This window comes from Rhinoraja longicauda, chromosome 10, assembly GCF_053455715.1.
Source record: "Rhinoraja longicauda isolate Sanriku21f chromosome 10, sRhiLon1.1, whole genome shotgun sequence".
In the NCBI taxonomy this organism is placed as follows: Eukaryota; Metazoa; Chordata; class Chondrichthyes; order Rajiformes; family Arhynchobatidae; genus Rhinoraja; species Rhinoraja longicauda.
Genome location: NC_135962.1, coordinates 3,023,492 through 3,050,873, shown reverse-complemented (window position 1 = coordinate 3,050,873; position 27,382 = coordinate 3,023,492). Strand labels below are relative to the sequence as shown.

At 40.3% G+C, this 27,382-nt stretch overlaps 1 protein-coding gene across 3 annotated transcripts in view; it reads right to left on the bottom strand.

The window, feature by feature from the left end:
- nemf (nuclear export mediator factor) overlaps positions 1–27,382 on the bottom strand; it is a 62,753-nt gene that overhangs the window by 488 nt on the left and 34,883 nt on the right. For all 3 annotated transcript variants that reach the window (XM_078406050.1, XM_078406049.1, XM_078406051.1), the window contains 13 exons: positions 21,149–21,206; positions 20,699–20,757; positions 17,805–17,925; positions 15,530–15,794; positions 10,040–10,085; positions 5,395–5,444; positions 4,434–4,572; positions 3,622–3,699; positions 3,333–3,530; positions 3,163–3,195; positions 2,160–2,266; positions 338–381; positions 174–253 (listed from right to left, as the gene is read on the bottom strand). In XM_078406050.1, coding sequence (XP_078262176.1) covers positions 174–253; positions 338–381; positions 2,160–2,266; positions 3,163–3,195; positions 3,333–3,530; positions 3,622–3,699; positions 4,434–4,572; positions 5,395–5,444; positions 10,040–10,085; positions 15,530–15,794; positions 17,805–17,925; positions 20,699–20,757; positions 21,149–21,206 — 1,278 coding nt within the window. The remainder of the gene's footprint in view (positions 1–173; positions 254–337; positions 382–2,159; positions 2,267–3,162; positions 3,196–3,332; positions 3,531–3,621; positions 3,700–4,433; positions 4,573–5,394; positions 5,445–10,039; positions 10,086–15,529; positions 15,795–17,804; positions 17,926–20,698; positions 20,758–21,148; positions 21,207–27,382) is intronic.

Here is a 27,382-nt window from a genome sequence, read left to right as displayed (position 1 = left end):
ATCAAGTTCACTTTAATTTAAGGCTTGTATTTTAAAATAATACAACATTTCAGAATATGCAGATCTGTTAATTTTATGTGTGTCACATGATCTGCCAAAATTAATTAAAAACTCAACTTCAGTAAAAGATATTGCCTAGGTTTTTGTTTGATAAATTCATGCAAAAAAATTACCTTCACACTTCGTAATAAATCCTTTTCCCGTGGCAAGGATTCTTTCGAATGCAGGAAACTGTGCAGGGCAGTTTTAGCCGCTAAAAAACAAATCAAAAATTACTTTATGTTGGTCACTTGAAGCTAATTTGTAGATAAGATACAGTACCAATAACTTTACTTACCTTTCCCTTTCTTCTGTGTGCCTGGAGTGAGCTTTACCTTGTACCTTAAGTAGAAGAGCACAGATTAAATATTTTTGTATGCGTTTCAAACATCCTTGTCTCATGTTTCAAGTTTTGAATTGCTTTCAAAATCTGGGAAGAGTAGCACCGAAATAGTAAAAAGCTACAAAGAAGAGACGTATTCTTTAGAATTACAAATACAACCATGAGAATACTAAAAATGTCGCTATTTTCCAAAGCAAATTCTATTGGCATTTTAAAAAAATCCGTCTCATTTCTAATCAGGATTAAAAAAATATTTTTCCTTTCTCAATCAAGTATTAGTTTCATTTGTGAGAATAGTATCTATTTATGGCCACCACTGAAATATAGATACAAACTAAAGATGCAAAATTCGTTTGTTTAACACTTTGGTTGCCTTGCATGCATGCATTCCCTGCATGCAAATACAGACTTAAGTGGACCTATTTTTATCCATTTGTTTTACAGTTCCTGCTTTAGCCATATAACTGATTCCAAAAAACAGCTCTGAGCTAATGTCACATCAAGCCATTTCCAAGTCAGACATACAGCACTACCCATTTACGTTAAGCCCACAAAACCAATGCAGTCACAGAAAACATGCAAATTCTACAGACAGCACTGCATGTCAGGATTGAAACCGGGTCTCTGGCGCGGAGGCAACAAAACACCAGCTGCAGCCGCTGTGCCATCCTAGCAATCCAACAAGAATTCATTTTGCAAAGGGTAATATTCACCATATATAAATTATAATTATATATTTTATAAAAATATACTATCCCCATCAACGAAGTTATAGAAATTTGCAACACAGGAGGCCTATCAGCAAATCACGTCAATGCTACAAAGGCCAATCATACTTCCTAATTCTTGGTCCCTCTACGTTTCACTACCGTGCCGTTTATTATGTAACCCTCGTCTTATTTACAATTACCAAACGCATAATCTCACACTTCCTCACATTCATTCCATTTGCCACTTTTATGGCCACTTTAAATTATTTTTTCAGTTTCCTTCCTCAAACACTTGACAAATATTTGTATCATCTGCAAACTTCACTGAAATGGTGCCAATATCTTCAGTGTAAATCTATTACACTGTGCAAATCAAACATGATTTTTGTTTCAGAAATAAATGAAATTCTGCACAAATTATTTTCCATTTGCCAGTTAGTAATGTCATAAATCATTGAACTGAAGGATCCTCCACAGCATGGTCTGGCTGCAATTATTCCTGCAGGACATGAGTGTAATATGTTGTTGAGGTGAGTTAGTGCTCTAAATAATTGTCACATGAGCACTTGTTGAACAGCTATTCATGAAAGTAGGTTTCCTTATATATCTGGTTACCAAGCATTCTCTTGGGAGCTGTGGGACATTGACTGGGAGTGGGTCAGTTTTAATCTGGTGCATCACTAGTCATGATATGCCACCAGTGAGTACGGCACAGGAAAGGTAGACCAAGTGACATCAGGAATGAGTACCCAGCCTTTTAATATGTGAGCACCATATTAATGAAAATACCCTCCCTGCCCTTTGGAGTATGAAAAAGATCTCTTTGATCACTGTTGTTTTAATGAAGGTGTCAACAAAGCAGCACACCCTCAGTACGCCATGACAAAATCAGTTTACATTTTGCACTCAAGTCCTGAGATGGACCTTCTGATTCAGAATTGAGAATGAACAATTTATTTAATTACTCAACTGGACCTTCCTATTTTTCTCTTGCAACCTTTGTGATTTTGCTGAAAGCATAGCACCAACAAGCCCAGGGAAGGGAATTCTTTAGATGTGAAACTCACTTATAGTTGGTCATGGCAGTGTAGGGAGCACAGAAAGGGATGGAGAACAGCAACACGTCTTCAGGGTGAGGTTGGCCAGACAATGAAGTCAGCAACTTCTCGCTCTCCTAAACAATGAAGCAGAATCATTTCAACAGTCAGTTACAAGATTGGGCATGTTCCATCCCTTGAGGAAATCTTGCCAAATTGTGACCTGTTTCTATATATTATTTAACCACTGATTCAAAAAATCTAACAATCCACATTAAAAATGAACAAGCTACTTGGCACCATTGCCAGTTACAACAATTTTTCAAGCTTGTACTCCTATCAGTATGTCAATAGCGTTTGAAAATAGTTATTTGAAAAAATCCTGACACGAGTTAAACCTATGGGCCTGTTGCATGCAGCATAACTCAACAACTATAATAATTGAGTCTGCAATTTGGATCCTTGGTAGAAGATAAGATTATGTTTAGGTCAACTACATCCGTTAAAATGCTGGTCAGGGGACTTTTCACCCTTCTATGCCATAATTTTATCTATTGCTGTCACTCTATTATAAATACTTCCCTAATTTGACTTTGTCTCTCACAGTGGAATACGTCCATGGTCTTGTGAAGTTTACATTGACACAGCACATTGACACAGCAATGACCACATTGCCCTTATCTGTTACCTTGTTGGTGATTTATCAGTTTACATAACTCCAGTTTTCTGAAATCCATTTGTTGTTTTAACTATATATATTTCTAAATTTTGACTTCTATTAAATATTTTGTATTTTTCCCAACTACAGATATCAACTTATCTGGATTGCTGAAATAGATTAGGTGATCTCTTTTGGAAAATTGAGTATTAAATTGGCTATCTGGACCAATCCACACTAATTAAAATCTGTCTTAACTTGCTTTATTGCTGTGCCTTTTCCCCCCTTACACCCAGTGGCAACACAGAGGAAAGCTAAAAGGTCACGGGTAGCCAAAATAATTTTGAAGTATTCATTTGTTAATGAACAACCTACCTCAGATGCCTGCAAGTCTTGTTCGGGATCCTCCTGCTCCCAAATGGTAACAAAATAATACAAATGTTAATATTTAACATTAATTAAAAATAAATGTACATGCTATCAAATAAAATTACAGAACCAAAGTTCTTGCAATATCAGTGGTTAATGGGGCTATTGTGCCTTGCCTCTTGTTGATCTTCTGCAGGAATACTCTCCAGAGCAACATCTGCCATTTGATGTATAACTGTCTCCAGATCATGTTCTTTGCTTTGAACAGTAATCACTTCTTTCAAAGCTTGTTTCTTCTCCTGTTTCTTAGGCGGTTCTTTTGCTTTCCCCTTTTTTCCTTTCTTAATCTTCTCCTCTTTACTTGGTCCCGCTGACTGGATCCATGTAATACAAGTTAAAATGTAATTATTAAATCTTTTTTTTTTTAAAGAATCTGCTTTTTCTTTTATGCAAATTAATGCTCACCCCAAGTAATTTCATCATCAATTCACGATCCTCTTCATCTTGATCTTTATATTTTTCTTTGATTTTCTTCAGTTTAGCCTTCATATTGCAAAACAAAGTAATAACTTTAATACAGTAGGAATTCCTGAAACTAAGCAATAACATCTTCAAATGGATTAAAATTAGTGGAAATCAGAACTCTGATCAGAATGATTTATACTGTTTCTCATCTTTACTCCTAATGATGTTCATAAAGGCGAGGAACATAACTTTACAAGTATCGATCACCAGCAAAAGCATAAATAGGTCACATTTAGCACAACCAAATTCAAAGCAGTGCTCTCATAACTTTTTCCTAATGATATACCTCAATCAGCACACAAAAAATGATTTTACACATCAGCTGTAAGGTCTCAGCATAATAATTAAGGGAATACTATGGGTTAACAAGCTTAAAAGATAGTAAGGAATGACGAACGAACTGTAAGATTTCTTTATCCCATTAACCTGAGGTAGCCCTTAACCCATATTCTAGATCTGAAGGATGTGTTCTAAACTTAATGCCACCTGTAATTCCATATTTGTAAAAACAACACGTAAGAACCCAATAAACTGAGACCAATGCTTTTTCCTGAACTTGTAACCATTCACTTTGAGTAACACTTAAATGTTAAAACGACTTGCTGTGGTATTTTCAGTGATTTCTATTTCAGTGATATTTCCAGCACTTGCATTTCACTTTAATCAGAGTACTGGAAGTTCCAAACACGAATATACATGGAAAATTCTGACAGAATATTACAAATAAACAATTATTTTTCAAGCTTTTCAACCTTTTGTCCTCTCTTCAATGGCTGTTGTGAAGATGAAGACATTTTCGCATCTAGGTCTTCCACAGATGCCTTACTGGCTTCAGACTGAACTGTTAGTTCTGAGCCTTCTGTTTCAAACTTCTTCCTTTTTTTCATTTCTCTAGAAAGCAAAAAAAAAAATTTAATCTATTTTTCTGTACATCAAAACACAGTGTGGAAAAGGACCCTTTAGACAATGTCCATGAGGGCATCAAGCACCATTTATACTAATAGAAAACATAGAAAATAGGTGCAGGAGGGGGCCATTTGGCCCTTCGAGCCAGCAGCGCCATTCATTGTGATCATGGCTGATCATCCACAATCAGTAACCCGTCCTGTCTTCTCCCCATATCCCTTGATTCCGCTAGCCCCTAGAGCTCTATCTAACTCTCTTTTAAATTAATCCAGTGAATTGGCCTCTACTGCCTTCTGTGGCAGAGAATTCCACAAATTTGCAAATCTCTGGGTGAAAACATTTTTTCTCATTTCACTTTTAAATGGCCTCCCCTTTATTCTTAGACTGTGGCCCCTGGTTCAAATCAACACTAATCTCATTTTATTTTCCCATTTTATTCTTCAATCAGCTCCCACCTAATTCGTTCACTCAGTTACGCATTAAGGGCAATTTACAGTAGCCAATTAACCTACCATCATCAATATTTTTGGAAGAAGGCCCCCGATCCGAAATGTCTCCTAACCATGTCCTGCAGAGATGCTGCTTGATCCCAATTCCTGTACTTTGGGATTGATGCCAATTTTTAGGATGTTGGAAAATCCCAGAGCAGATGAAGGTGCAGGAAGAACATTGTGAAGGCTGGAGGAATTTGTTGGGAATTATTTTCAGCCAGAAGATTGCGGGCTCTGCGCTGTAAATGTCTTTAGTTGTGAGTTACTTACTATCCGATGGCTCATTCATTTTCCAAACATCTTCATTGATACTTACTTCCTCTCTTTTACTGATAGGTGTTTCCGACTTTGTGATTTCACATCAACCTGTAGAAATAAAACAAAAATATCTCTGGATTGAGGTCAACACTGATTTACTAAAACAAAAAATATAATTACAAATGAACCACAGCTTGGAAGAAACATATGATTTGAAATAGTGTTAGAAAGTATATTTAAGCAGAGGTAACATCAGTAGAAAAAAAACCTGAAAATATTAATAGAATTCAAGTAGAAACTGAAAGGGTTATTCTCTCGTTATCAAAATACTACTTGCATTTGTTCCCTTTTTTAATTCTCATGTACAAAAATATTGTACTCGGCTCAAGACATACACTAATGTGAATTTCCCACATCATTTTCACCATCCACCGATGACATTAAATGGCACCGTCATTGCAGAGTTCCCCAGTTATCATGGAGTCATACAGCATGGGAACTGGCTCTTTGGCCCAGCTTTTAGACTTTAGAGCCAGTGTGGAAATAAGCCCTTTGGTCCACCGAGTCCACACTACACCACCACCTACAGGTTCCTCTCATAAGTTGCACAACACCCTAACTTGGAAATATTTCATCAGTCCTTCATCGTTGCCTGCCCATCAACACAGAGGGACTACCTTCAGCAGAAGAGCAGTGTGCTTGCACCACCTTCTGAAGGGCAAGTAGGAATGGACAACCAATGTTGACCTTACCAGTGACGCCCAAATCCTGAAAACGCACACAGAAAAAACCCGCAAATTTATTCAGCAAATTGCCAAACATTTTCAGGTAAAGAACAAAATGGGCCAGTTCCCACCTGTTGGGTCATCTGCAAAATAAATATATAACACCTTGGATGTATATATCCCACAATATGTAACGTATTATCAAACAAAAGTTGACAGGGCAGGTGATTAAAAATATTGAATTGAATAAGTTTATTGGCTAAGTATGTATACATATGTGCCTTGGTGCTCCGCTCATAAATAACACAAACATACAGTAAACAATTAAGAATGAAGCATAAAACATTACAACATTAAGAATAAAACATTATAGTTTAAACATGTGAATGAAATAAACCAGAGCAAAAAGAGGCTACAGACTTTTTTTGTTGTTGTTTTTATGTCTGTGCTGTGGCGGCTTTGACAGTCCGGAGTCGCCTTCCAGAGGGAAGTGCTTCAAAGAGTTTGTGGCCTGGGTGAGAGGGGTCAGGTATATATAATAATATGCATTTTAAAGGGAAAAAAGCAAAGGTGAGGTGCTGTGGTTTTGGCAGGGAATTCCAGAAGTTCAAGTCTAGGGCAGCTGTAGACAGCATCCCTATTCATATCATTTCACACCAGGGACAATCACAGAGCCAGAACTGGTGCAAGACTGAGATCTGGGAAAATTGTAAGGCTGGTTGAGTTTGTAGTGTCAGAGTGGAGCAAACCCATGAATGGATTTTAAAACACAATGAGCTCCGAAAACCCTCTGCACTATTCATTGAAGTCAAGGCTGCTTCTGTGCCTCAGAATTTTCCCACCAATCCCCAAATCCGGGATTCCCTGATCCGATAAATCTTACAATCCCTTTCTTCAATGTTGGAGCATCCACAACCCCTTGGAGTAGAGAGCGTCAACATTTTACAACTGACTGAACTAATTTCCCATCTCACCCAAAGTAACCAACCCTATATCATGAGACCATGCCCCCAAAGCGCTTTAGAGATTCTACAATGCACCATCCTTTCTTTAGATATGCAAACCAAAATTTCATACAGTGCCTTTACCTGGCACAGAAGATTCAACCTACATCCTATCACTTTAAGTATTAAAAAGATATGTCTGGTTCTTGAGTTCTTGGTTCTTGGTCCTCCAAAATATTCCAAATGGAATTTAAACTGGAGGTGGCAGAGTAAGGACTTAAGCAAGAAGGGCTTCTTGGAGAAGAAGAGCTACCTTAAAGTTAGTTGCGTCTGGTTGAGTAACTATAGTAGGGTGAAGACTATTCCATGCTTTAATTGTGCGAGGGAAGAATGTATTGCTATACACATCTGTCTTGGTAGCTGGTATCTCAAATTGAATCGAATGCTCTCGTCTACTCCTGACAGGTTTGGGTTTGAAGTAGATTTGGTCATCTATGTTGAGCAGTCCATTTAACATTTTGTAAAAACAGGTAAAACGGTGGGCTTTACGTCTGTCTTGGAGTGGGTTCCACCCCAATGAATTTAGAAGTTTGGTAACACTCGCTTCTCTCTCTCATAGGTATTTGTAACATATCGAGCTGCCTGTCTTTGGACACGTTCGATGGAATAAATGTTTCTATTTGTGTATGGATCCCATGCTGCAACTGCGTAGCCCAAAAGAGGTCTAATAAGGGTGAAGTATAACTTCTCCTTGATAGAAGTTGAACAATGATAAAAGTTGCATCTCAGAAAATTTAGGACACCTGTTGCTTTCACCGTTGCATGATGAGTTGGAGAAAAGAATATCCCCATTGAGGGTGTAGGAAGGAACTGCGGATGCTGGTTTAAACTGAAGATTGACACAAAAAGCTGGAGTAACTCAGCGGGTCAGGCAGCATCTCTGGAGAGAAGGAATGGGTGATGTCGAGAAGCTTCTTCGAACTGAAACGTCACCTATTCCTTTTCTCTGGAGATGCTGCCTGACCCGCTGAGTTACTCCAGCATTTTGTGTCTATCCACGTTGAGGGTACAGGTCGTGTCATGAGGTTGGCAGAAGGTGTACTGTGGGATCACTGTGTTAATTGAATCCATCTGTACTCCAAAGACGTACAGGTTTGTAGGTTAATTGACTGGGTAAATGTAAAAATTGTCCCTAGTGTGTGTAGGATAGTGTTAATGTGCGGGGATTGCTGGTCGGCGCGGACTCGGTGGGCCGAAGGGCCTGTTTCCGTACAGTATCTCTAAATCTAAATCTAAAAAAACGTCTTCAAGCTGGCACAAAAGGGAAACTTTTCCCTGCACCTCTGGGTGTATTTACTTCACACAAAAACACTAAACATGTTCACTGCTGCACAGCAAGGAGAAGCATTAACCTCTACCATTTAGACAATTTACATTTACAGGAAAATAAATTATGCAACATATAAAGTTCAGAGTATTTTTTTAAACTGAGCTCGTAGATTTCTGGACATTTATTAAATAATATTTCTGCACTCTCCAAATGCATGAAAGTATTTTCAATTTTCTTTTAATGTTTTTCCTTCCTTGCAATTGTAGAGGGCTTTTTACATATCTTACATTCATTTGTTCTACATCTCACTATTTCACTATTTACATCTCTCGTTTCCCATTCCCCTCTCAGTCTGAAGAAGGGCCTCGACCCGAAATGTCACCTAAAACTTTTCTCAGAGATGCTGCCTGCTCGCTAAGTTACTCCAGCTTTTTGTGTCTATCTACAATTGTAGAGACTACTTTTGGCACTTCTATCAGAATAGTGACCATATGAGGATGTTATTCGTAGCTGACCTCAAAAAGCTGGCAATAAAGATTTAGTGAGCGGGCTGCAAGGATTTGTTTATTCTGCTGTGACTTTGAACTAGTTCTTTGCCACGATGGCCAGCAGCTTGTTGGCATCAAGCAGGAAACTTGGAGAAAAAGACTGAAGAATTTCAGAGTAAAATGGGAATATAAGCCAAACATAACATATTATAATGACTGTACAGAACATAAAATAAAGATTTGAATATCCAAATGGGATTAAAGGAGAAGCCAGAATATCATCATTAAAAATTATTTTAAAAATTAATGAACTCCAAAATCATTCAATGTTTAGGTATTAATCTGAAAGAATGAAATTCCACACATCTTCCTAGGAAGGTAGACACAAAATGCTGGATTAGCTCAGCGGGACAGGCAGCATCTCTGGAGAGAAGGAATGGGTGACGTTTCGGGTTCGAGACCCTTCTTCAGGAAGTTTGTTCACTCATAACTATGACTCAGTATGTCAATAAATATTTAACATTTCGGGTCGAGAGAGAAGGGTCTCGACCCGAAAAGTCACCTATTCATATTCTCCAGAGATGCTGTCTGACCCGCTGCGGCACTCCAGCTTTTTGTGTCTATCTTTGGCTTAAACCAGCGTCTGCAGTTCCTTCTTACACATAAGCCATTAAATATTTGTTATTCTAGTCGTGTAAATCTTAAAACTTTCAATCTTTTTAATATCAAAGATAAAATCACAATTCATGCATTAGTTAAAATCTGAGACAGCAGACTCTGTATGGAAGTACAGTATTGGTGAAGCAGCTTCTGGCTGAACGCCTAACTGTGGATGTGTAGGAGATCAATGTTCTACACAGAAATGAAGGACATTGATCCTGAGCTAGTTGCTTTAGAAAGTTAACCACATCCTCAAAAGGACACCGGTTTTTGTTCACATTTGAGAAATTAGTATTTTTGAATGGAATATCCGATTAAACACTAATTAGCACAATGTATAAATGCTTACTAAACAGACTGAAGCACAAATCCAATTCCCTTAACATCGGCACATCTGTACCAATCAGAGATTAGTCTGTGGTGAAATTTTTGCCCCAAAGAATAACATTACAACACATTGGAATACTCAGACGCAAGTATCAGACACAAGTAAAATGGACATGAAAAGAAGATACATTGAACATTTATGCATCCTTGGCATATATCGCTCCCTTACCTCGGCAACCAGTTCTTCTTTAGATGTACTATAAGTTTGTAAGGATCTGTTGAAAAATAAGATTTAAAACTGAGTTTCAATATTACGCTTATTTTCACTAGTATGATTCCTGCAGCAATTCCTACAACAGATTCCTACAATTCTGGACTTAGTGTTGTGTAATGAACTGGATTTGATAAGGGACCTCAAGGTAAAGGAACCACTAGGAGGCAGCGACCACAACATGACAAGATTTGACCTGCAATTTGAGAGGGAGGAGGTGAAATCAGATGTGTCGGTATTCAGCTGAGCAAAGGGGACTACAGAGGCAATGAAGCTGGCCAAAGGTGACTGGAAACGGACCCTAGCAGGAATGACATGGAACAGCAAAGGCAAGAATAATGCTGGGAATAATTTGGAAGATGCAGAATCTTTTCCTACCAAAGAGGAAGAAAGATTCTAGGGGGAGAATGAGGCGACCGTGGCTGACAAGGGAAGTCAAGGACAGTATAAAACTAAAAGAGAAGGCTTATAACATAGCAAAGATTAGTGGGAAGCCAGAGGATTATAAAGCTTTTGAAGAACAACAGAAGGTAACTAAAAGGCAATATGGGTTGAAAAGATGAAATATGAAGATAAGCTAGCTAATAATATAAAAGAGGATAGCAAGAGTTTCTTCAGTTATATAAAGAGTAAGAAAGAGGCAAGAGTGGACGTTGGACCGCTGGAGAATGATGCAGGAGAAGTGATAATGGGGAATAAAGAAATGGCAGAGGAGTTGAATAACTTTTTTGTATCAATCTTCACACCAACAATGTGCCTGAAATTCAAGAGAGTCACGGGGTGGAAGTTAGTTGAGTGGCTATTACTAGGGAGAAGGTGCTTGGGAAGCTGAAAGGGCTGAAGGTGGAAAGTCACCTGGACTGGATGGACTGCACCCTAGGGATTGTGGACGGATTGATAGTAATATTTCAAGAATCACTGGTCAGGAGTGGTTCCAGACGATTGGCAAATTGCCAATATTAACCCGCTGTACAAGAAGGGAGCAAAGCAGAATAGTGGGAACTATATGCTGGTTAGTCTGACTTTGGTGGTTGATAGGATTTTAGAGTCCATTATAATGGATGAGGTTACGGAGTACATGATAAAATAGGCCAAAGTCAGCATGGCTTTGTGAAAGGGGAGGACTTGTCTGATGAATCTGCTGGAATTCTTTGAAGTAAATAGCAGGACAAAGGAGAGTCAGTAGATGTTGTTTCCCTAGATTTTCAGAAAGCCTTTGGTAAGGTGCCACACGTGAGGCTGCTAATGAAGATGAGAGCCCACTGTATCAAAGGGCAGATACTAGCATAGATAGCAGGTTGGCAGAAGTCAAAGAACGACAAAAAAGGGGGCCTTTTCAGGTTGGCTGCCAATGACTAGCAGACCACTGCAGGGGTCGGTGCTGGGGCCGCTACTCTTCACGTTGTATATTAATGATTTGAATGAGGGGATTAAAGGCTTTGTGGCCAAGTTTGCGGATGATACGAAAATAGGTGGCAGGTAGTGTGGAGAAAGCAGGGACTCTGCAGGACTTGGACAGGTTGGGCAAAGAAGTGCAGATGGAATATATATGTAGCAAAGCGTGGACTCATGCATTTGGTAGTAGGAATAAAGGCATAGATTATTTTCCAGAAATCAGAAGTGCAAAGGGACTTGGGAGTGCTGGTGCAGGATTCCCAAAAAGTTAATCTGCAAATCGAATCAGTAGTAAAGAAAGCATCACAGTGCTAGCATTTATTTCAAGAAGGCTGGAATACAAAGACAGGGATGTAATGCTAAGGCTCTTTAAGGTGCTAGTTAGGCCGCATTTGGAGTAATGTGAGCAGTTCTGGGCACCATATCCAAGGCGAGGAAGGATGTGCTGACTCTGGAGAGGGTCCAGAGGAGGTTTACAAGAATGATTCCAGGAATGAGCGGGTTAACATATGATGAGTGTTTGGCTGCACTGGGCCTGTACTCACTGGAGTTTAGAAGAATGAGGGGGGACCTCAATGAAACTTACTGAATAGTGAAAGGCTTGGATAGAGTGTATGTGGAGAGGATGTTTTCACTAGTAGGACAACTAGGACCAGAGGCCATAGCCCCAATAAAAGGATTCCCTTTAAAAAGGAGATGAGGAGAAATTTCTTTAGTTAGAGGGTGGTGAATCTGTGGAATTCATTCTGTGGAATTTTTAAGGTGGAGTTTGATAGATTCTTGATTATTACAGGTGTCAGGGGTTTCCGGGGAGAAGGCAGGAGAATGGGGTTGAGAGGGAAAGATTGATCAGTCTTGATTGAATGGCGGAGTAGACTTGAAGTCTACATTGTTGTTTACCATGTATATTAACATGGATGTGAATGTATGAGGTATAATTAGCAAGTATGCAGATGACTTAAAAGTTGGTGTTGCGGATAGTGAGGAGTCCTACAGCAGGATATACATCAGATAGAAAATTGAGCAGAGCATTGACAGATGGGCGGCACAGTGGCGCCGCGATAGCATTGCTTCCTCACAGGCCCAGAGACTCAGGTTTGATCCTGACCACACGGGTGCTCTCTGTGTTGAGTTTGCATGTTCTTCCTGTGATCACGTCGATTTCCTCTAGGTGCTCTGGTTTCCTCTTATATTTCAAAGACCTGCAGGTTTGTAGGTTAATTGGCTTCTGCAAACTGTCCTAGTATGTAGGATAGAACTAGTGTAAGGGTGATCGTTGGGCGGCACGGATTTGGTGGGCCAATGGGCCTGTATCTCTAAACTAAACTAAAGATTAATTTAATCTCATTTTGTTGTTAGATAGGGGTAGGACATAGTAGGGGAAAGTTAATGAACAGAAAGACCTTGCAATTCAAGCCCATAGTTCCCTGAAAGTAGTAGGTGGATAGGTTGGTAAAGAAGGTATATGGCGTGTATTCCTAGACTGCATTTGGAGTATAGTTTACCCCTGAAAGGATTTGATGGCACTGGAGAGCGTGCAGAGGAAATTCACCAGAACCTGGCTTGGATTGGAGGACTCTAATTACAGGGTGAGATTGGATAGTCTGGGCATATTTTACCTGGAGTAAAGGGGGCTGATACAATTGCTGATAGATTGTCTGAGGAAGGGTCTCGACCCGAAACGTCACCCATTCCTTCTCTCCCGAGATACTGCCTGACCTACTGAGTTATTCCAGCATTTTGTGAAATAAATACCTTCGATTTGTAGCAGCATCTGCAGTTATTTTCTTACACTACCAATTGCTGATAGAGGTACATAAAATTATAAGAGATAGGGTGGGTAGTCAGAATGTTTTTCCCATAGTAGGGGTATCAATAACAAGAGGGCATAGGTTTATCGTGAGAGGAAGGAGTTTTAAATGGGGACTGGTATCTTCCCCACAGAGAATGGTTGATATCTGAAACTCGCTGCCAGAGACACGGAAGAGTCAGATACAATCACTACCTTTTAAACAGATGTATTCAGGCACTCTAGTAGGCAAGGCACAGAAGGATGCAATCCTAGAGCAAATAGGATTCGTGAAGAAGAAAAAAAGGTCAGCTTAGACCTAGTGGGTCAAAGGGCCTATTTCTGTGCTGCACATCTCTTCTGACTGATGGAATGAATGATTAGGGCCGTTGATGGGCTGCTTTGTCCTAAATGGTATCAAGATTCGTGAGAGTTGTTAGAGTTGCATTACTCTGGGCCTCTATTCATCACACTCCCAAAATGTTCTGTAGATGATGTTGTGGCTTTTGGATATCAAAAGGTGGATCACATGCCCCAGAATGCCCAGCTTCTGACTTGCTCCTGTGGGCACAGCATTTATGTGGCATGTGCAAATGTGTTTCTGGTTAGTGTAATTCACAGCATTTTATGGGTATTATGGCATTAGTATCATTACTGAATATCAAAGGTTGGTGGATAGACTTTCACTCAACACGTCTGTGGTGCAAATGTGTCCTAACATTCATCAGCCATGCTTTAATGTTTTTTTATGGGGCGGCATGGTGGCGCAGCGGTAGAGTTGCTGCCTTACAGCGAATGCAGCGCCGGAGACCAAGGTTCGATCCCGACTATGGGTACTGTCTGTAGGGAGTTTGTAGGGGGTTTCTCTGAGATATTTAGTTTCCTCCCACACTCCAAAGTATGCAGGTTAATTGGCTTGGTAAATGTAAAAATTGTCCCTAGTATGTGTAGGATAATGTTAATATGCGGGGATCGCTGTTCGGCGCGGACCCGGTGGGCCGAAGGGCCTGATTCCGTGCTGTATCTAAACTAAACTAAACTAAACAAAACTAGGTTTTGCTGTATGCGACTTTGAGCCGTTTCATTTGCTGAGCAGTTAAAAATAAAATTAAACATTATGCAACACACCAATTATGTTTTACTTGGTGAAAATAATGGGGGAAAACTAAATTTAAAAATTTTAAAATATATTTCTCTTTGAAGAGAAATGGCTTACCAACCCTTTGAAAAACAATGACATAAACTTGGTATTTTCCAGCTTCCAGTAAACCCATGTTATGGTACACACCCCAATCTGTTTAGTCATCTCTGTAGATAGTCTGCCTCAACAAAACATTCATTAGCGGCACAACAATGGTCTTCTGTAAAGCTATTTTAAATTCTACAGGTCATTGCTGTTTGAAAGCAAATTAATTTTGCACATTAACTCAAAATGCCTCTTTTAAAGTTGTACGATGCCTTTGACACATGGTACTTCTCAGGAGCCGAGAGGTGTGGTGTAGTGCAGAGGGGAGTAGGTTCAACCATGAAACAGGAACTAGGATGAATGTGACTAACGACATAGTCGAAAAAGTAGATTTTTTAACAGGAAAACAAATAGGATATTTTTTAAATGGAGGACCAAAGCAAAGATTCCTAGAATTTGAAGGGTAAGTGATTTTGAAGGTTCTGTCATCAATGTGATAGCCTGACTAAGTATTCCTGGCCAAAGTAAAGGAGGAGCATTCAGGATCGTATGGAGGACCTCGAGTCCAAGCATCAGATGCACATCGAAGTTCTGCGTGAACAACAAAATGAGCAGATCACCTTGCAAACTACTCACCCACCCACTCCATTGATCATTTCCTACTTATCGATGGAAAATCTGCAGTTCTACGCCGAGCACTTCCATGGACAGGTACATGGATGCGAAAGGCTTCAAGGGATATGGGCAGGTGGGACTAGCGTAGACGGGGCATCTTGTTCAGTACGGATGTGTTCAGCCAAAGGGCCTGTTTCCATGCAGCGTGACTCTACAATTTCAAAGTCTGTTACTGTTACTTCACGCTGATGCTGTATCTTACAGACTGTTGTTTCAAGTTAGAATCAGAAAGTATTTTGCAAAAAAATCCCTTTGTGTGACAGGACATTTCTTTTTGGTGGCATCAAGAATGACTAAAGCCAGCACTCAATTCATTATGTTAAACAAAAAGCTGACTTATACAAACAGTCTAAGAGAAAATGTAACTAGTAGAGTAACCTAAAATAATCTAAATAAAAATTACCTCTTTGACTGAAGATGAGACAGATCAATAGCTGTATCGGGATAACTAACTTCTGCATTTTCTTCATCACTTTGATTTTCCTCGATATTCTGCGTTTCTTCAGAATCTTCCCCGACAGTCTGTTCTTCATGTTGATTGTCTGATTCACCTCCAGCACTGTCCTCCTGACCCTCTGCTTCTCCTTGCACCTCTTCACATTGGTTTTCGCCTTCAAGGCCAGTCTCATTATCTTCATCACTACTGCTTTCACCATTGTCTGATTCAGCTTAACAAAATAATTTATTTAAAAATAAGCATAAATTAAGTAAACATTTAATAACAATGGAAAAAAACATTAAAAAAATCTAAAAGCAAGGTTAGAAAATTCTATGGCCATGTGTAAGAGATAATCTGCAAATAATAATATCTACCACATGTGTATGACAGTCATGCAATATTCTGACATTATAGAACATTCTGGTAAAAGTAATGTCAAGAGTGTTTTATTGTCATATGTCCCAAAACAGAACAATGACATTTTCACTTGCAGCAGCACCACAGATATGTAAACATAGCACTCAGTAGACACCACAATAAACAGCAAAAAGTTTTTTAAAAACATTATAGTACAAAAACAAAGCCCCAAGTCCCTTGTGCAATCTAGGCGGTTTGTAGTACGGAGTTTAGTATTGTTCGTCATGTTCAATAGCCTGATGTTTACTTCCTGTTTAAGGGTTATTAACAGGAAGGTTAAAGGATTCTCAAAAGACTAATAATATTTTGTCTTTTTCCTTTAATTCAACCTGGTAACCATCATTCATCGAATTACGTTTATTCTTGGCATGTCTCATTTAGTCTGTAACAAATCACAGTGAAAATCAATCTAAAACTCATTAAAGACTGAATGGATGACTACACCAGAACTCTCTGTGGCACCCCTGGACTAATGGTATAAAGTCGGAAGAAGGGTCTCGACTCAAAATGTTACCCATTCCTTCTCTCCAGAGATGCTGCCTGTCCCACTGAGTTACTCCAGCATTTTGTGACTACCTAATGGTATAAAGCTTGTGTACAGGTCATCAAGTTGTTAAAGTTAGACCAATGCTAGTTTACCCTGCAGTACAAGCTTGCCACGGTATCCAAGATCCAAAGCTGTATCATTTTGAGCAATCTCATCTACGAGAGTGATTTTATCCTGTAGCAGGTCAACAAACAGAACATCATAGCTCTGTCACTATCTTAAACTCTTAATTTGCACAGCAGATCCTCAGAGCTGAGGGTTAAACTGCACCATTTGTCATGTTGGAAAGTCAGATTACATTTGATTATATTCAGATATTATATCAACATTTCCAGCATTGATTCTTTCAATCTTTACCTGGTGTTGTTCTTTACCATAGAAAGTTCTTAACTTTCAAAAAAACATTTGTCTTTCTACCAGTAATTTAAAATTGCTGAAAGAAGTTTCAATAAAGCCTGTCCAATTCATCCAATTGTTTATTGTACCTTACTCAATGATGTGTATTCAACTAAGTGGAGATTGATAGGTTCTTGATTAGTACAGGTGTCAGGGGTTATGGGGACAAGGCAGGAGTATGGGGTTGAGAAGGAAAGATAGATCAGCCATGACTGAATGGCAGAGTACACTTGATGGGCCGAATGGCCTACTTCTGCACTTATGAAAGCTGATTACAAAATTTTTTTGGTGGCAGCAGTATAACACATGAAAATATAGATCCACTTAATCACATATGTCCACACCTATTGTAATATCCTATATTTCTTCCACAGATACATGTCACTATAATTAATAATTTGCAAAGTTTTTTACATGAATGTAACCTGCAATGGTGCTACAGTCAGTGCTGCTCCAGCAGCCAGGGCTCAATCCTGACCTCCGGTGCCGTCCGTGTAAAGTTGCACATTCTCCCTGCCATCCTGTGGGTTTTCCCCAGCTACTTCGGTTTCCTCCCACATCCCAAAGAACTGCAGTGGCCAATTGACCACTATGGGTGGGTGGGAGAAGAACTGGGGTGGAGCTGATGGGGAAGTGCGATTGAATGGGTAATAGTGAAGCTCGTGAGGGAACGAGACTAAAAGCCAGTGTAGTCTAAATGAGCCGAATGTTCTCCTGCTGGGGCAAGATGCTATGAAATGTGTTCCCCTCCCGCAAAGACACTTCAATTCTCAAACAAACCTTAATTCCTTTACAATCAAAATATTTGATAAATATAACTTTAGGTTGGAACAAAGTTACCTACAGTAATCTATTTGTGTATGGTCTTTCATGCATTACCTAAGGGAACTGTATCCTCAGTATAAAGGTCAGAGGTGCTGCTGGTTACAGTCTCCATGTCTTCATCCTGCACTTTAACCTTCCTCTCCCCCACGTGCCTCCATACATACTGCTCATCAACCTAAGTACAAGCAGATCGTAGAGTCGGTATCCTGGCTGAGAAATGGTAACAGCAATGCTAAATTTATGACAGCCACAATAAGGTAATTCGAACAAACAAGATGGATTTAACTTTCATTAGAAACATAGTTTACAATTAGTTATTAGTTAGCAATTTGTGGGAATTCTAGGATAAAGATGGGATGAATTTGATCTCTGCTGATGACTGTAAGGGTCCAAGTAGTAAATCTCAATCCAAATGGAGTTGAATTTCCACCACAAAACTGTCCCTAATTTCCTCCAGCCAAATACTAGGAAGAACAAAGTCATCAACTTCTACACCTGTCAAAAAGTCTGTTCCTTAGTTCCAGACTCAACTATTCCTGAAACGTCACCTATTCCTTTTCTCCAGAGATGCTGCCTGACCCACTGAATTACTCCAGTTGTTTGCGTATATCTTCGGTTTAAACCCGCACCTGCAAATCCTTCCTACACATTTTGTCAACTATTTCCACCTCTCTACCAATGCTCACTCTACCCCTGCCTCTGTTTATTAGCTGCCAAAACTCACCCACACTTCTGTTACATCCTGGCTTTCAATGCTCACCCTCCGTAAAATTGATTATTGGAAACTCCGCTGCTGACCTGACATCAAGATTTTCCTCAATCTCCTCAGGCCTTGCTGACCTTTATCGGCTCCTGGCTACACAAGACTTAATTTCTCATCCTTGTTGTTACATTGCTTCGTGGTCACCCCATTTCTAGCTCTGTAGTACCCTCTTCCTCAAAATCATCCAAGATATCTGGACCTGTTCAGTTACAATCTCTCAGATGCCCTCAAATTCAATCCTCCAGTACTGGTGACCCTGCCTTAAATCTTTGTGATTCCTCGTTCAAACCTTTTCTCTGCCACTTCATCCTCCTTTAAGATGGTCCTTACTAACTTTCTCATTGACCAATAACATCTGCTGTTATGGCTCAGCTATCATTAAGTGCCTTGAGGCTTTTGTGCTACTTTAAACATACTAAGTTAACAGCTGGCCATTTAGATTTTTGTAAATTGGTACAGACGAATGACCCAGATGAAGCATGGCATGCTTCCAGAGATTGTCATTAAATTACAATTTACAGCCAATTGAAAAGATGTCAAAACATTTTGAACTGCGCAATGACCTATAGAGTCATACAGAATGGAAATAGGCCCTTCGGCCCAACCTGCCTATGCAGACCAAGATGCCCCATCTATTCTAGTCCCACCTGCCCACGTTTGGTCCATATCCATCTGCACCTTTCCTATCCATGTACCTGTCCAAATGTATTTTAAATGTTCTTCTCGTCCCTGCCTCAACTACCTTTTCTGGCAGCTCGTTCCATACGTCTGTGTGAAAAAGTTGCCCCTCAGGTTCCTATTAAATCTTTCTCCTCACGCCTTATATACGTATGTCCTCTAGTTCTCGATCCCCCTACACTGGGTAAAAGACCCTGTGCATTCACCGTATATATTCCCCTCATGATTTCATAGACACATTAAAATTAATACATTCATACAAATACGCATAATGGACAGTAGGACTTACAAAGAAGTATTACACAAATAGAAAGGCAATGATGTCACCCACCCACTTCACTACTTTCGGGTTGTTCTTGAAGAATCTCTTTTTAAGTTCTTGCTGTTACAGGTATTCTGCATTCCAAAGAATCTGCCCCTTCCATTTCAAATAACATTATACAAACACAGCAGATCAGGCAGAAAGAGAAGCATAGTTAACATTTCAGGTCAAAGAGCCTTAATCAGAACTGGGAAAGAGAGATAACGTTAGTTAGAAGTTGCAGAGAAGACGGTAGGGTAATGGGAATAACTGATTTGTTGAGGATGGGTTGTCTTGAGGATATATTGCAAAAATCATTGGACCAATGAGTTAATAAAGTGCACGAGGGAAGAAAATGGGACAAAAACTGAGATGAGAACAGCAAGAGAGAAAGAATGTAGTAGACAAACGAAAAGTTGCAAAATGAAGGATGGACAACCAGAAGAGAGAAATAGCGCAGATGGATGACTTAAAGTAGAAATAGCAATTCCGATGGGGTCTGAAAGAAAGTCGAGTTGCTTAAATAAATTGCATAATTCAATACTGGATCCTGCAAGCTGCAACTTGCCCAGATGGATGACAAGATGGTGTCCCTCAAACTTACACTGGGATTAGTTGTAACAGTGCAGGAAGCCACCAACAGACCGTCAAAGTAAGAGTTGGAGGGAAAATTGAAGTAGAGGCAATAGAGAGGTCTGAACTGGTTCTGGTCCCCCGCAAAGCCATCATCAAAACTGTTTCTAACAGCCCTCATCTTGGAGCATTTGTTCCACTTTTTGCTCCAACTGACCCCATAACTCCATTGACTGGATGAATCCTACTGCTTATCCTCATGGCCTCACCTTATCAGACATTCCCTTTGTCAAGTCCATCCTTCCCCCACATCTCTCTAGTTTAAAACTACTTTTCTTTCTTTGCCACCTCTGACCAATGATCTTCGACCCGAAACATAATTCTGTTTCTCTCTCCATTTCTCTCTCCATAAATGCTACCTGACTTGCTAAATGCTTCCAGCATCTTCTGTTATTTCCAATTTCCAACATCTGCAGTTTCTTTATTTTCTGAGAAAATACACTCATCTCATAATTTAACTTGTTATTATAAACTACCTTGTTATTGTCAAAGGAAGTTAGGAGTTCTACCATACTTGATTTTACAGTTATATTTCACTTTCTGCCACATTACTAGAAAATATCAAAATATTACCTTAAATAGAAAGCCAAATCCCATCATAAGGTAAGAAGGTGGGAGGTAGTTCTTTTTACCTGTAAATATGAAAGAACATCAGACCTGCATTGTCTGCAAGGTCAAGAAGATAACAACAAAAACCTGCAAAACACTTTAATAGTAGAATATCAAACCTATTAGAAAAGGCACACGTTCATATAAAAATCTTTATCAGCATGTTTATATGGAAATAAATGTCTACCTAAGCTTTGCCTTCACACAGATCCCAGAAAAAAGGGTTCAATGATTTTATAAGTATATTATTTTATACAACTTACGGTTTATATATAAAAATATTACTTGAAGCTGAAGCATGTTGGGACAATCCAACTGCTGATAACCTAAAGTAAATATGCATTTCACAAAAATGAACAAATGTCAAATTATCAATTCACCAAATAAGATGAATGCTGTAAACAAACTTATTACCTCTGATCATGAAACTTCCTGTGGTCAGGTACTCTCCAGTAGGTGCAGTTTTCGATACCTGAAGATTTAAAAATGACGCGTTACGATTTTCTTATTTTAAAATAGTCTGAAATAAAAGTTCTAACCATTGTCCAATGGCACCACCGTTGGTGACGAATCACCGACATATTATTTTGTGCTAAAGGCGGACGGAGGGAAAGAAATTCTGATGCATCTTCTGGAGCTCAAACATTCACAGTATAGCAGGGTACTTGCCTGTAATTGTGTTGGGAAATATACTGTGACACTGATGAAAGGAAAAATTAAATGTAAAATACTGAAAAATAATTTCTTAAAGGCAGCATAGAACATAACCAGAAAAAACCTTTGATCTTCATGTTCACTGTCTGGTTTCTAAAATTTTCGCACATAGAAATAAGAAGGGCCTCAACTCGAAATGTCCATGTTCTCCAGGGATGCTGCCTGACCTGCTGAGAGACTCCAGCACTTTGTGCCCTTTATTGTTTATTTTCATCCCATTAATTTCAACAAGTCGATGACCCATTCTGCCAGATCACCATCTGATAAAGAAAGCAAAAATCTGCCCATGATATTGAGAGTACTTTGTTACTCATAGCTCATAGATTAGCCTTGTTTTAAGAGTTATAGAGTGATACAGTGTGGAAACAGGCCCTTCAGCCCAACTTGCCCACACCGGCCAACATGTCCCAGCTACACTAATCCCATCTGCCCACATTTGTTCCATATCCCTCCAAACCTGTCCGATGCATGTCTTGATGACCCACTCCAGAGACTGAAAAAAAAAATCTAATATAATACATCAGTGCAACACTAAAGAATTGCTGCTCTCTAAAGACATAATCTTTCAGATGAGACATAAAACCATTGCCTCATTTTAGGTAGATAAAATCACAATGTTGAGGAAACCAAAGGTTTAGCTGCTGCCCTCAAACAATAATATTATAAACGGAATATCTGTTTGTCATTACATTGCTATTGGTTCAGTTTTGTTTAGTTTAGAGATACAGCACGGAAACGGGCCCTTCGGCCCACCGATTCCGCGCCGACCAGCGATCCCTACACACTAACACTATCCTACTCACACTAGTCACGATTTACAATTATACAGACCTCCCAACATTTGATTTTACAAATTCAGAATTTTGTTGTCCAAAATTCAGAATTTTACATCAAAATTCGTAACATGGCGCGTAATGCGACTTTTCAGCAAAAAAAGTATGCACGCCAAATGCGCGTACGCGTTGCGCTATTTCACGAGTGAAAAACGACTATTATTTCCAACAGTCTATAGTTCTTGGACTACATGTACAATGTCAAGCCTATCATGAGTATATTCTACTATTATAGAAAGGTGAGAGACGAGGCCAGGCCAGTGGTGGGGCAAGACCAGAGGCGAGGCCGGGCGAGCGGCGGGGCATGTGTTTTGCGGAAAAATGTGAGACAAAATCAGAATGGCGGAAATGAAATAAGAAAGCGGAAACTTTCCGCCAAATTCGGACGGGTTGGGAGGTCTGAATTATACTAAGCCAATTTATCTACAAACCTGTACGTGTTTGGAATGTGGGTGGAAACCAGAGAAAACCCACGCAGGTCATAAGATTATAAACGATAGGTGTAGAATTTGGCCATTTGGCCCATCAAGTCTACTCCGCCATTCAATCATGGCTGAGCTATCTCTCCCTCCTAACCCCATTCTCCTGCCTTCTCCCCTTAACCTCTGACACCCATCACGTACAAACTACGTACAGACAGCACCCATAGTAAGGATCGAACCCAGGTGTCTAGTGTTGTAAGGCAGCAACTCTACCGCCACGCCTTGTGTATCGTCTGATAGGCTTCCTACATTCCAACGGTGATAGCATTTCAAATATTCCTCTTTGAAACATCCTGAAGTTATGATGGATGCTACATAAATGTTCCTGTCTGACAAAAAAATAAAACGGAAAAGGTGGCTCAACCGTGGCTAACGAGGGAAATCAAGGATAGTGTTAAATCCAAGGAAGAAGCACATAAATTGGCCAGAAGAAGCAGCAAACCAGAGGACTGGGAGAAATTTAGAACAGAGAATGACAAAGGGGTTAATTAAGAAGGGGAAAAAAAGAGCATGAGAGAAAGCTTGCGGGGAATATAAAAACTTACTGTAAAAGCTTCTTTAGATATGTAAAAAGGAAAAGATTAGTGAAGACAAATGTAGGTCCCTTACAGTCAAAGACACGTGAATTTATAATGGGAAACAAGGAATTGGCAGAACAGTTAAACGAATACTTTGGTTCTGCCTTCACTAAGGAAGACACAAACAATCTCCCAGAAATACTAGGGGACCGAGGATCTAGTGGGAGGGAGGAACTGATGGAAATTCACATTAGTCAGGAAATGGTATTAGGTAATCTGTTGGGGCTGATGGCAGATAAATCCCCAGGGCCTGATGATCTGCATCCCACAGTACCCAGAGTGGCTCTAGAAATCGTGGATGCGTTGGTGATCATTTTCCAATATTCTCTTGACTCTGGATCAGTTCCTGTAGACTGGAGGGTAGCCAATGTAACCCCACTTTTTAAGAAAGGAGGGAGAGAGAAAAAGGGGGATTATAGATCAGTTAGTCTTATATCGGTAGTGGGGAAGATGCTTGAATCGATTATTAAAGATGTTATAGCAGAGCATTTGGAAAGCAGTGACAGGATCGGTCAAAGTCAGCATGGATTTATGAAGGGGAAAGCATGCTTGAATAATCATCTGGAATATTTTGAGGATGTAACAAGTAGAATGGATAAGGGAGAGCCAGTGGATGTGATGTATCTGGACTTTCAAAAAGCCTTTGACAAGGCCACACAAGAGATTAGTGTGCAAAATTAGAACACATGGTATTGGGGGTAGGGTATTGACATGGATATAGAACTGGTTGGCAGACAGGAAGCAAAGAGTAGGAATTAACGGGTCCTTTTCAGAATGGCAGGCAGTGACTAGTGGGGCGCCACAAGGCTCGGTGATGGAACCCCAGTTATTTACAGTATATATTAAAGATTTAGACGAGGGAATTAAATGTAACATCTCCAAGTTTGCGGATGACACAAAGCTGGGTGGCAGTGTGAGCTGCAAGGAGGACGCTATGAGGCTGCAGGGTGACTTCGATAGGTTGGGTAAGTGGGCAGATGCAGTATAATGTGGATAAATGTGAGGTTAACCACTTTGGTGGCAAGGACAGGAAGGCAGATTATTATCTGAATGGTGTCCGATTAGGAAAAGGGGAGATGCAACGAGACCTGGGTGTGCTTGTACATCAGTCACTGAAAGTAAGCATGCAGGTACAGCAGGCAGTGAAGAAAGCTAATGCCTAAGAAAGCCTTTATTGCGAGAGGATTTGAGTTTAGGAGCAAGGAGGTCCTACTGCAGTTGTGCAGGGCCCTGGTGAGACCGCACCTGGAGTTTTGTGTGCAGTTTGGGTCTCCTTATTTGAGGAAGGACTTTATTGCTATTGAGGGAGTGCAGTGTAGGTTCACCAGATTAATTCCCGGGATGGCGGGACTGACAATATGATGAAAGAATGGGTCAACTGGGCTTGTATTGACTGGAATTTAGAAGGATGAGAGGTGATCTTAAGGAAACATTAAAAATTCTTAAAGGATTGGACAGGCTCGATGCTGGAAAAATGTTCCCGATGTTGGGGGAGTCCAGAAGCAGGGGTCACAGTTCAAGAATAAGGGGTAGGCCATTTAGGACTGAGATGAGGAAAAACCTTTTTCACCCAGAGAGTTGTGAATCCGTGGAATTCTCTGCCACAGAAGGCAGTGGAGGTCAATTCACTGGATGTTTTCAAAAATTAGTTAGATTTAGGGCTAAAGGAATCAAGGGATGTGGGGAGAAAGCAGGAACAGGGTACTGATTTTAGATGATCAGCCATGATCATATTGAATGGTGGTGCTGGCTCGAAGGGCCAAATGGCCTATTCCTACACCTATGTGTAATGTATTCATGCATATTCATGTGCCATGTTAATGAGTGGGTGTTCCTTATTAGCCGAGAACGCTGGGTAAATAAAGGCTGGCGCGATTTCAGGCAACGAACGTGTGAGTGTACTTTATCTTTATGCTGTGCTGAACATAACAAAATTGGCGACGAGGACGGGATTGTGGAGGAGACAGTTTGTTTTGCATAGCTAGCATAGCTTTTGTACTGCTAAGTGTTAGGTGCTTTGCTACACCAGAACAGGCAGGAAATCTGAGCTTGTGCAAAAAAAAAACTTTCCTCGTTCCTTTGTTTAAAAAAAAGAGACAAAATGGCAGCGTCCACGCGCTACATCGGAAGCCTGGGCATCTTTGACAAAAGTAGAGAGCCGTTCAGCTCCTATATGGAAAGAGCAAACATGTTCTTCATGGCAAACAACATCACGGAGACCAGTAGTGAAGGAGAGGTAGTGGCTGCAACAAATAAGGCCGTTCGTGAACACATGAAAGCGATTCTGCTCACGGAGATCGGACCTAAAGTGTACGGAACACTCGTGAACATCCTTGCGCCCATAAAGGCAAAAGATGTGCCATTCAGTGACATTATAAAGAAGTTGGAGGAGCACTTCAACCCAAAGCCTCTGGAAATTGCAGAAAGCTACAAATTCGGCACGAGAAACCAGAAGCAAAACGAGACAATCAGTGAGTACATTGTTACCTTGAAAAACTTAACGTTGCACTGTAACTTTGGAACCTTTCTCGAACGCGCATTACGCGACAGATTTGTTTGTGGTCTAGTGGACGAACGAATTCAGTCCAAACTCATGAGCACTCCAGATCTTACATTTGAGATAGCATGCAAGATTGCTACTACAATGGAGATGGCATCAAAGAATGCTCTCGAGTTTCATTCACCACATACTGCAGTGGCCGTGTACACACACAAAGCAGCGCCTATGGCCAAACCAAAAGGGGCCAAACTGAAACCGAAGTATGGCGGGGAGCCGAGTGCAGCCAGTTGTTATCGTTGCAATCACCCATCCCAATCCTGTCAGTTCAAAACAGCTAAGAGCTATAACTGCCAGAAGAAAGGCCATATCGCCTCAGCATGTCGGGCCAAGCTTAAAGTGGGAAACACACGACAACCCCTGAAAAGAGTTCACAATTTAGAGATGAACCCGGATGACAATGAACTTGGGTTGTACATCATTCATGCAACTGATGTCAATAAGCCTACAACCAGCTAAGACAAGGACTTTCGAATTAAACTATTGGTTAATGAACAGTTAATTGAAATGTGTATTGACATGGCAGCAGACTGTTCGGTCATGAGCAAAGACCTGTACGAAACAAAGTTCTCACAGACACCATTGTCCGAGAGTAAGGTCAAGCTGAGAACCTACTCCGACGAAGCCTTGGAGATGTGCGAACAAATGAATTGTAAAGTTCAGTGTAATGGACAGTCAGTAACACTGCCCATCATAGTGGCCAGCTACAGAAATAAACCAACCCTCCTTGGAAAGGATTGGCTGAGATAAATAAAATTAGACTGGAAGAACATTTTCAGCGTCGATGTGTCCAAATCACGTCTTGAAAATGTCGTAAGCAAACATGCTGAAATATTTGCTGATAGTTACACGAGAATAACAGGGTACTCTGCACACATTCGACTGAAGCAAGACGCGAGACCTGTGTATTGTCGACCAAGACCAGTACCATATGCGCTAAAGCAACAAGTGGAGGAAGAACTCAACAGGTTGGAGCGGAATGGAGTACTCGTGAAGATAGACCAGAGCAACTGGGCAACGCCAATTGTGGCTGTACCCAAGGCTGACAAAACTATTCAACTATGTGGTGACTACAAAGTCACAATCAACCAAGCTGTTGACGACGGACAGTATCCTTTGCCAACCTCGCAGGATCTGTATGCAGAACTTAGCGGAGCAAGAGTCTTCACTAAGCTGGATTTGTCTCATGCTTATGCCCAACTCAATGTTGACAAAGAAAGTCAGCAGTGCTTGACCATCAACACACATAAGGGCTTGTATTCCTATACAAAGCTGCCCTATGGCGTGAAATCTTCCCCAAAAATCTTTCAGTCCGTCATGGACAAATTGTTGCAAGGCATTCCGCCAAGATGAGCTACTGATATTCACAGTGGGCATGGAAGAACATCTGGAAATACTCGAGCAAGTTCTCACACGACTGAACTGCCACAACGTCAAACTGCGAAAGAGCAAATGTGCATTTGCGCAATCAGAGGTGATCTACC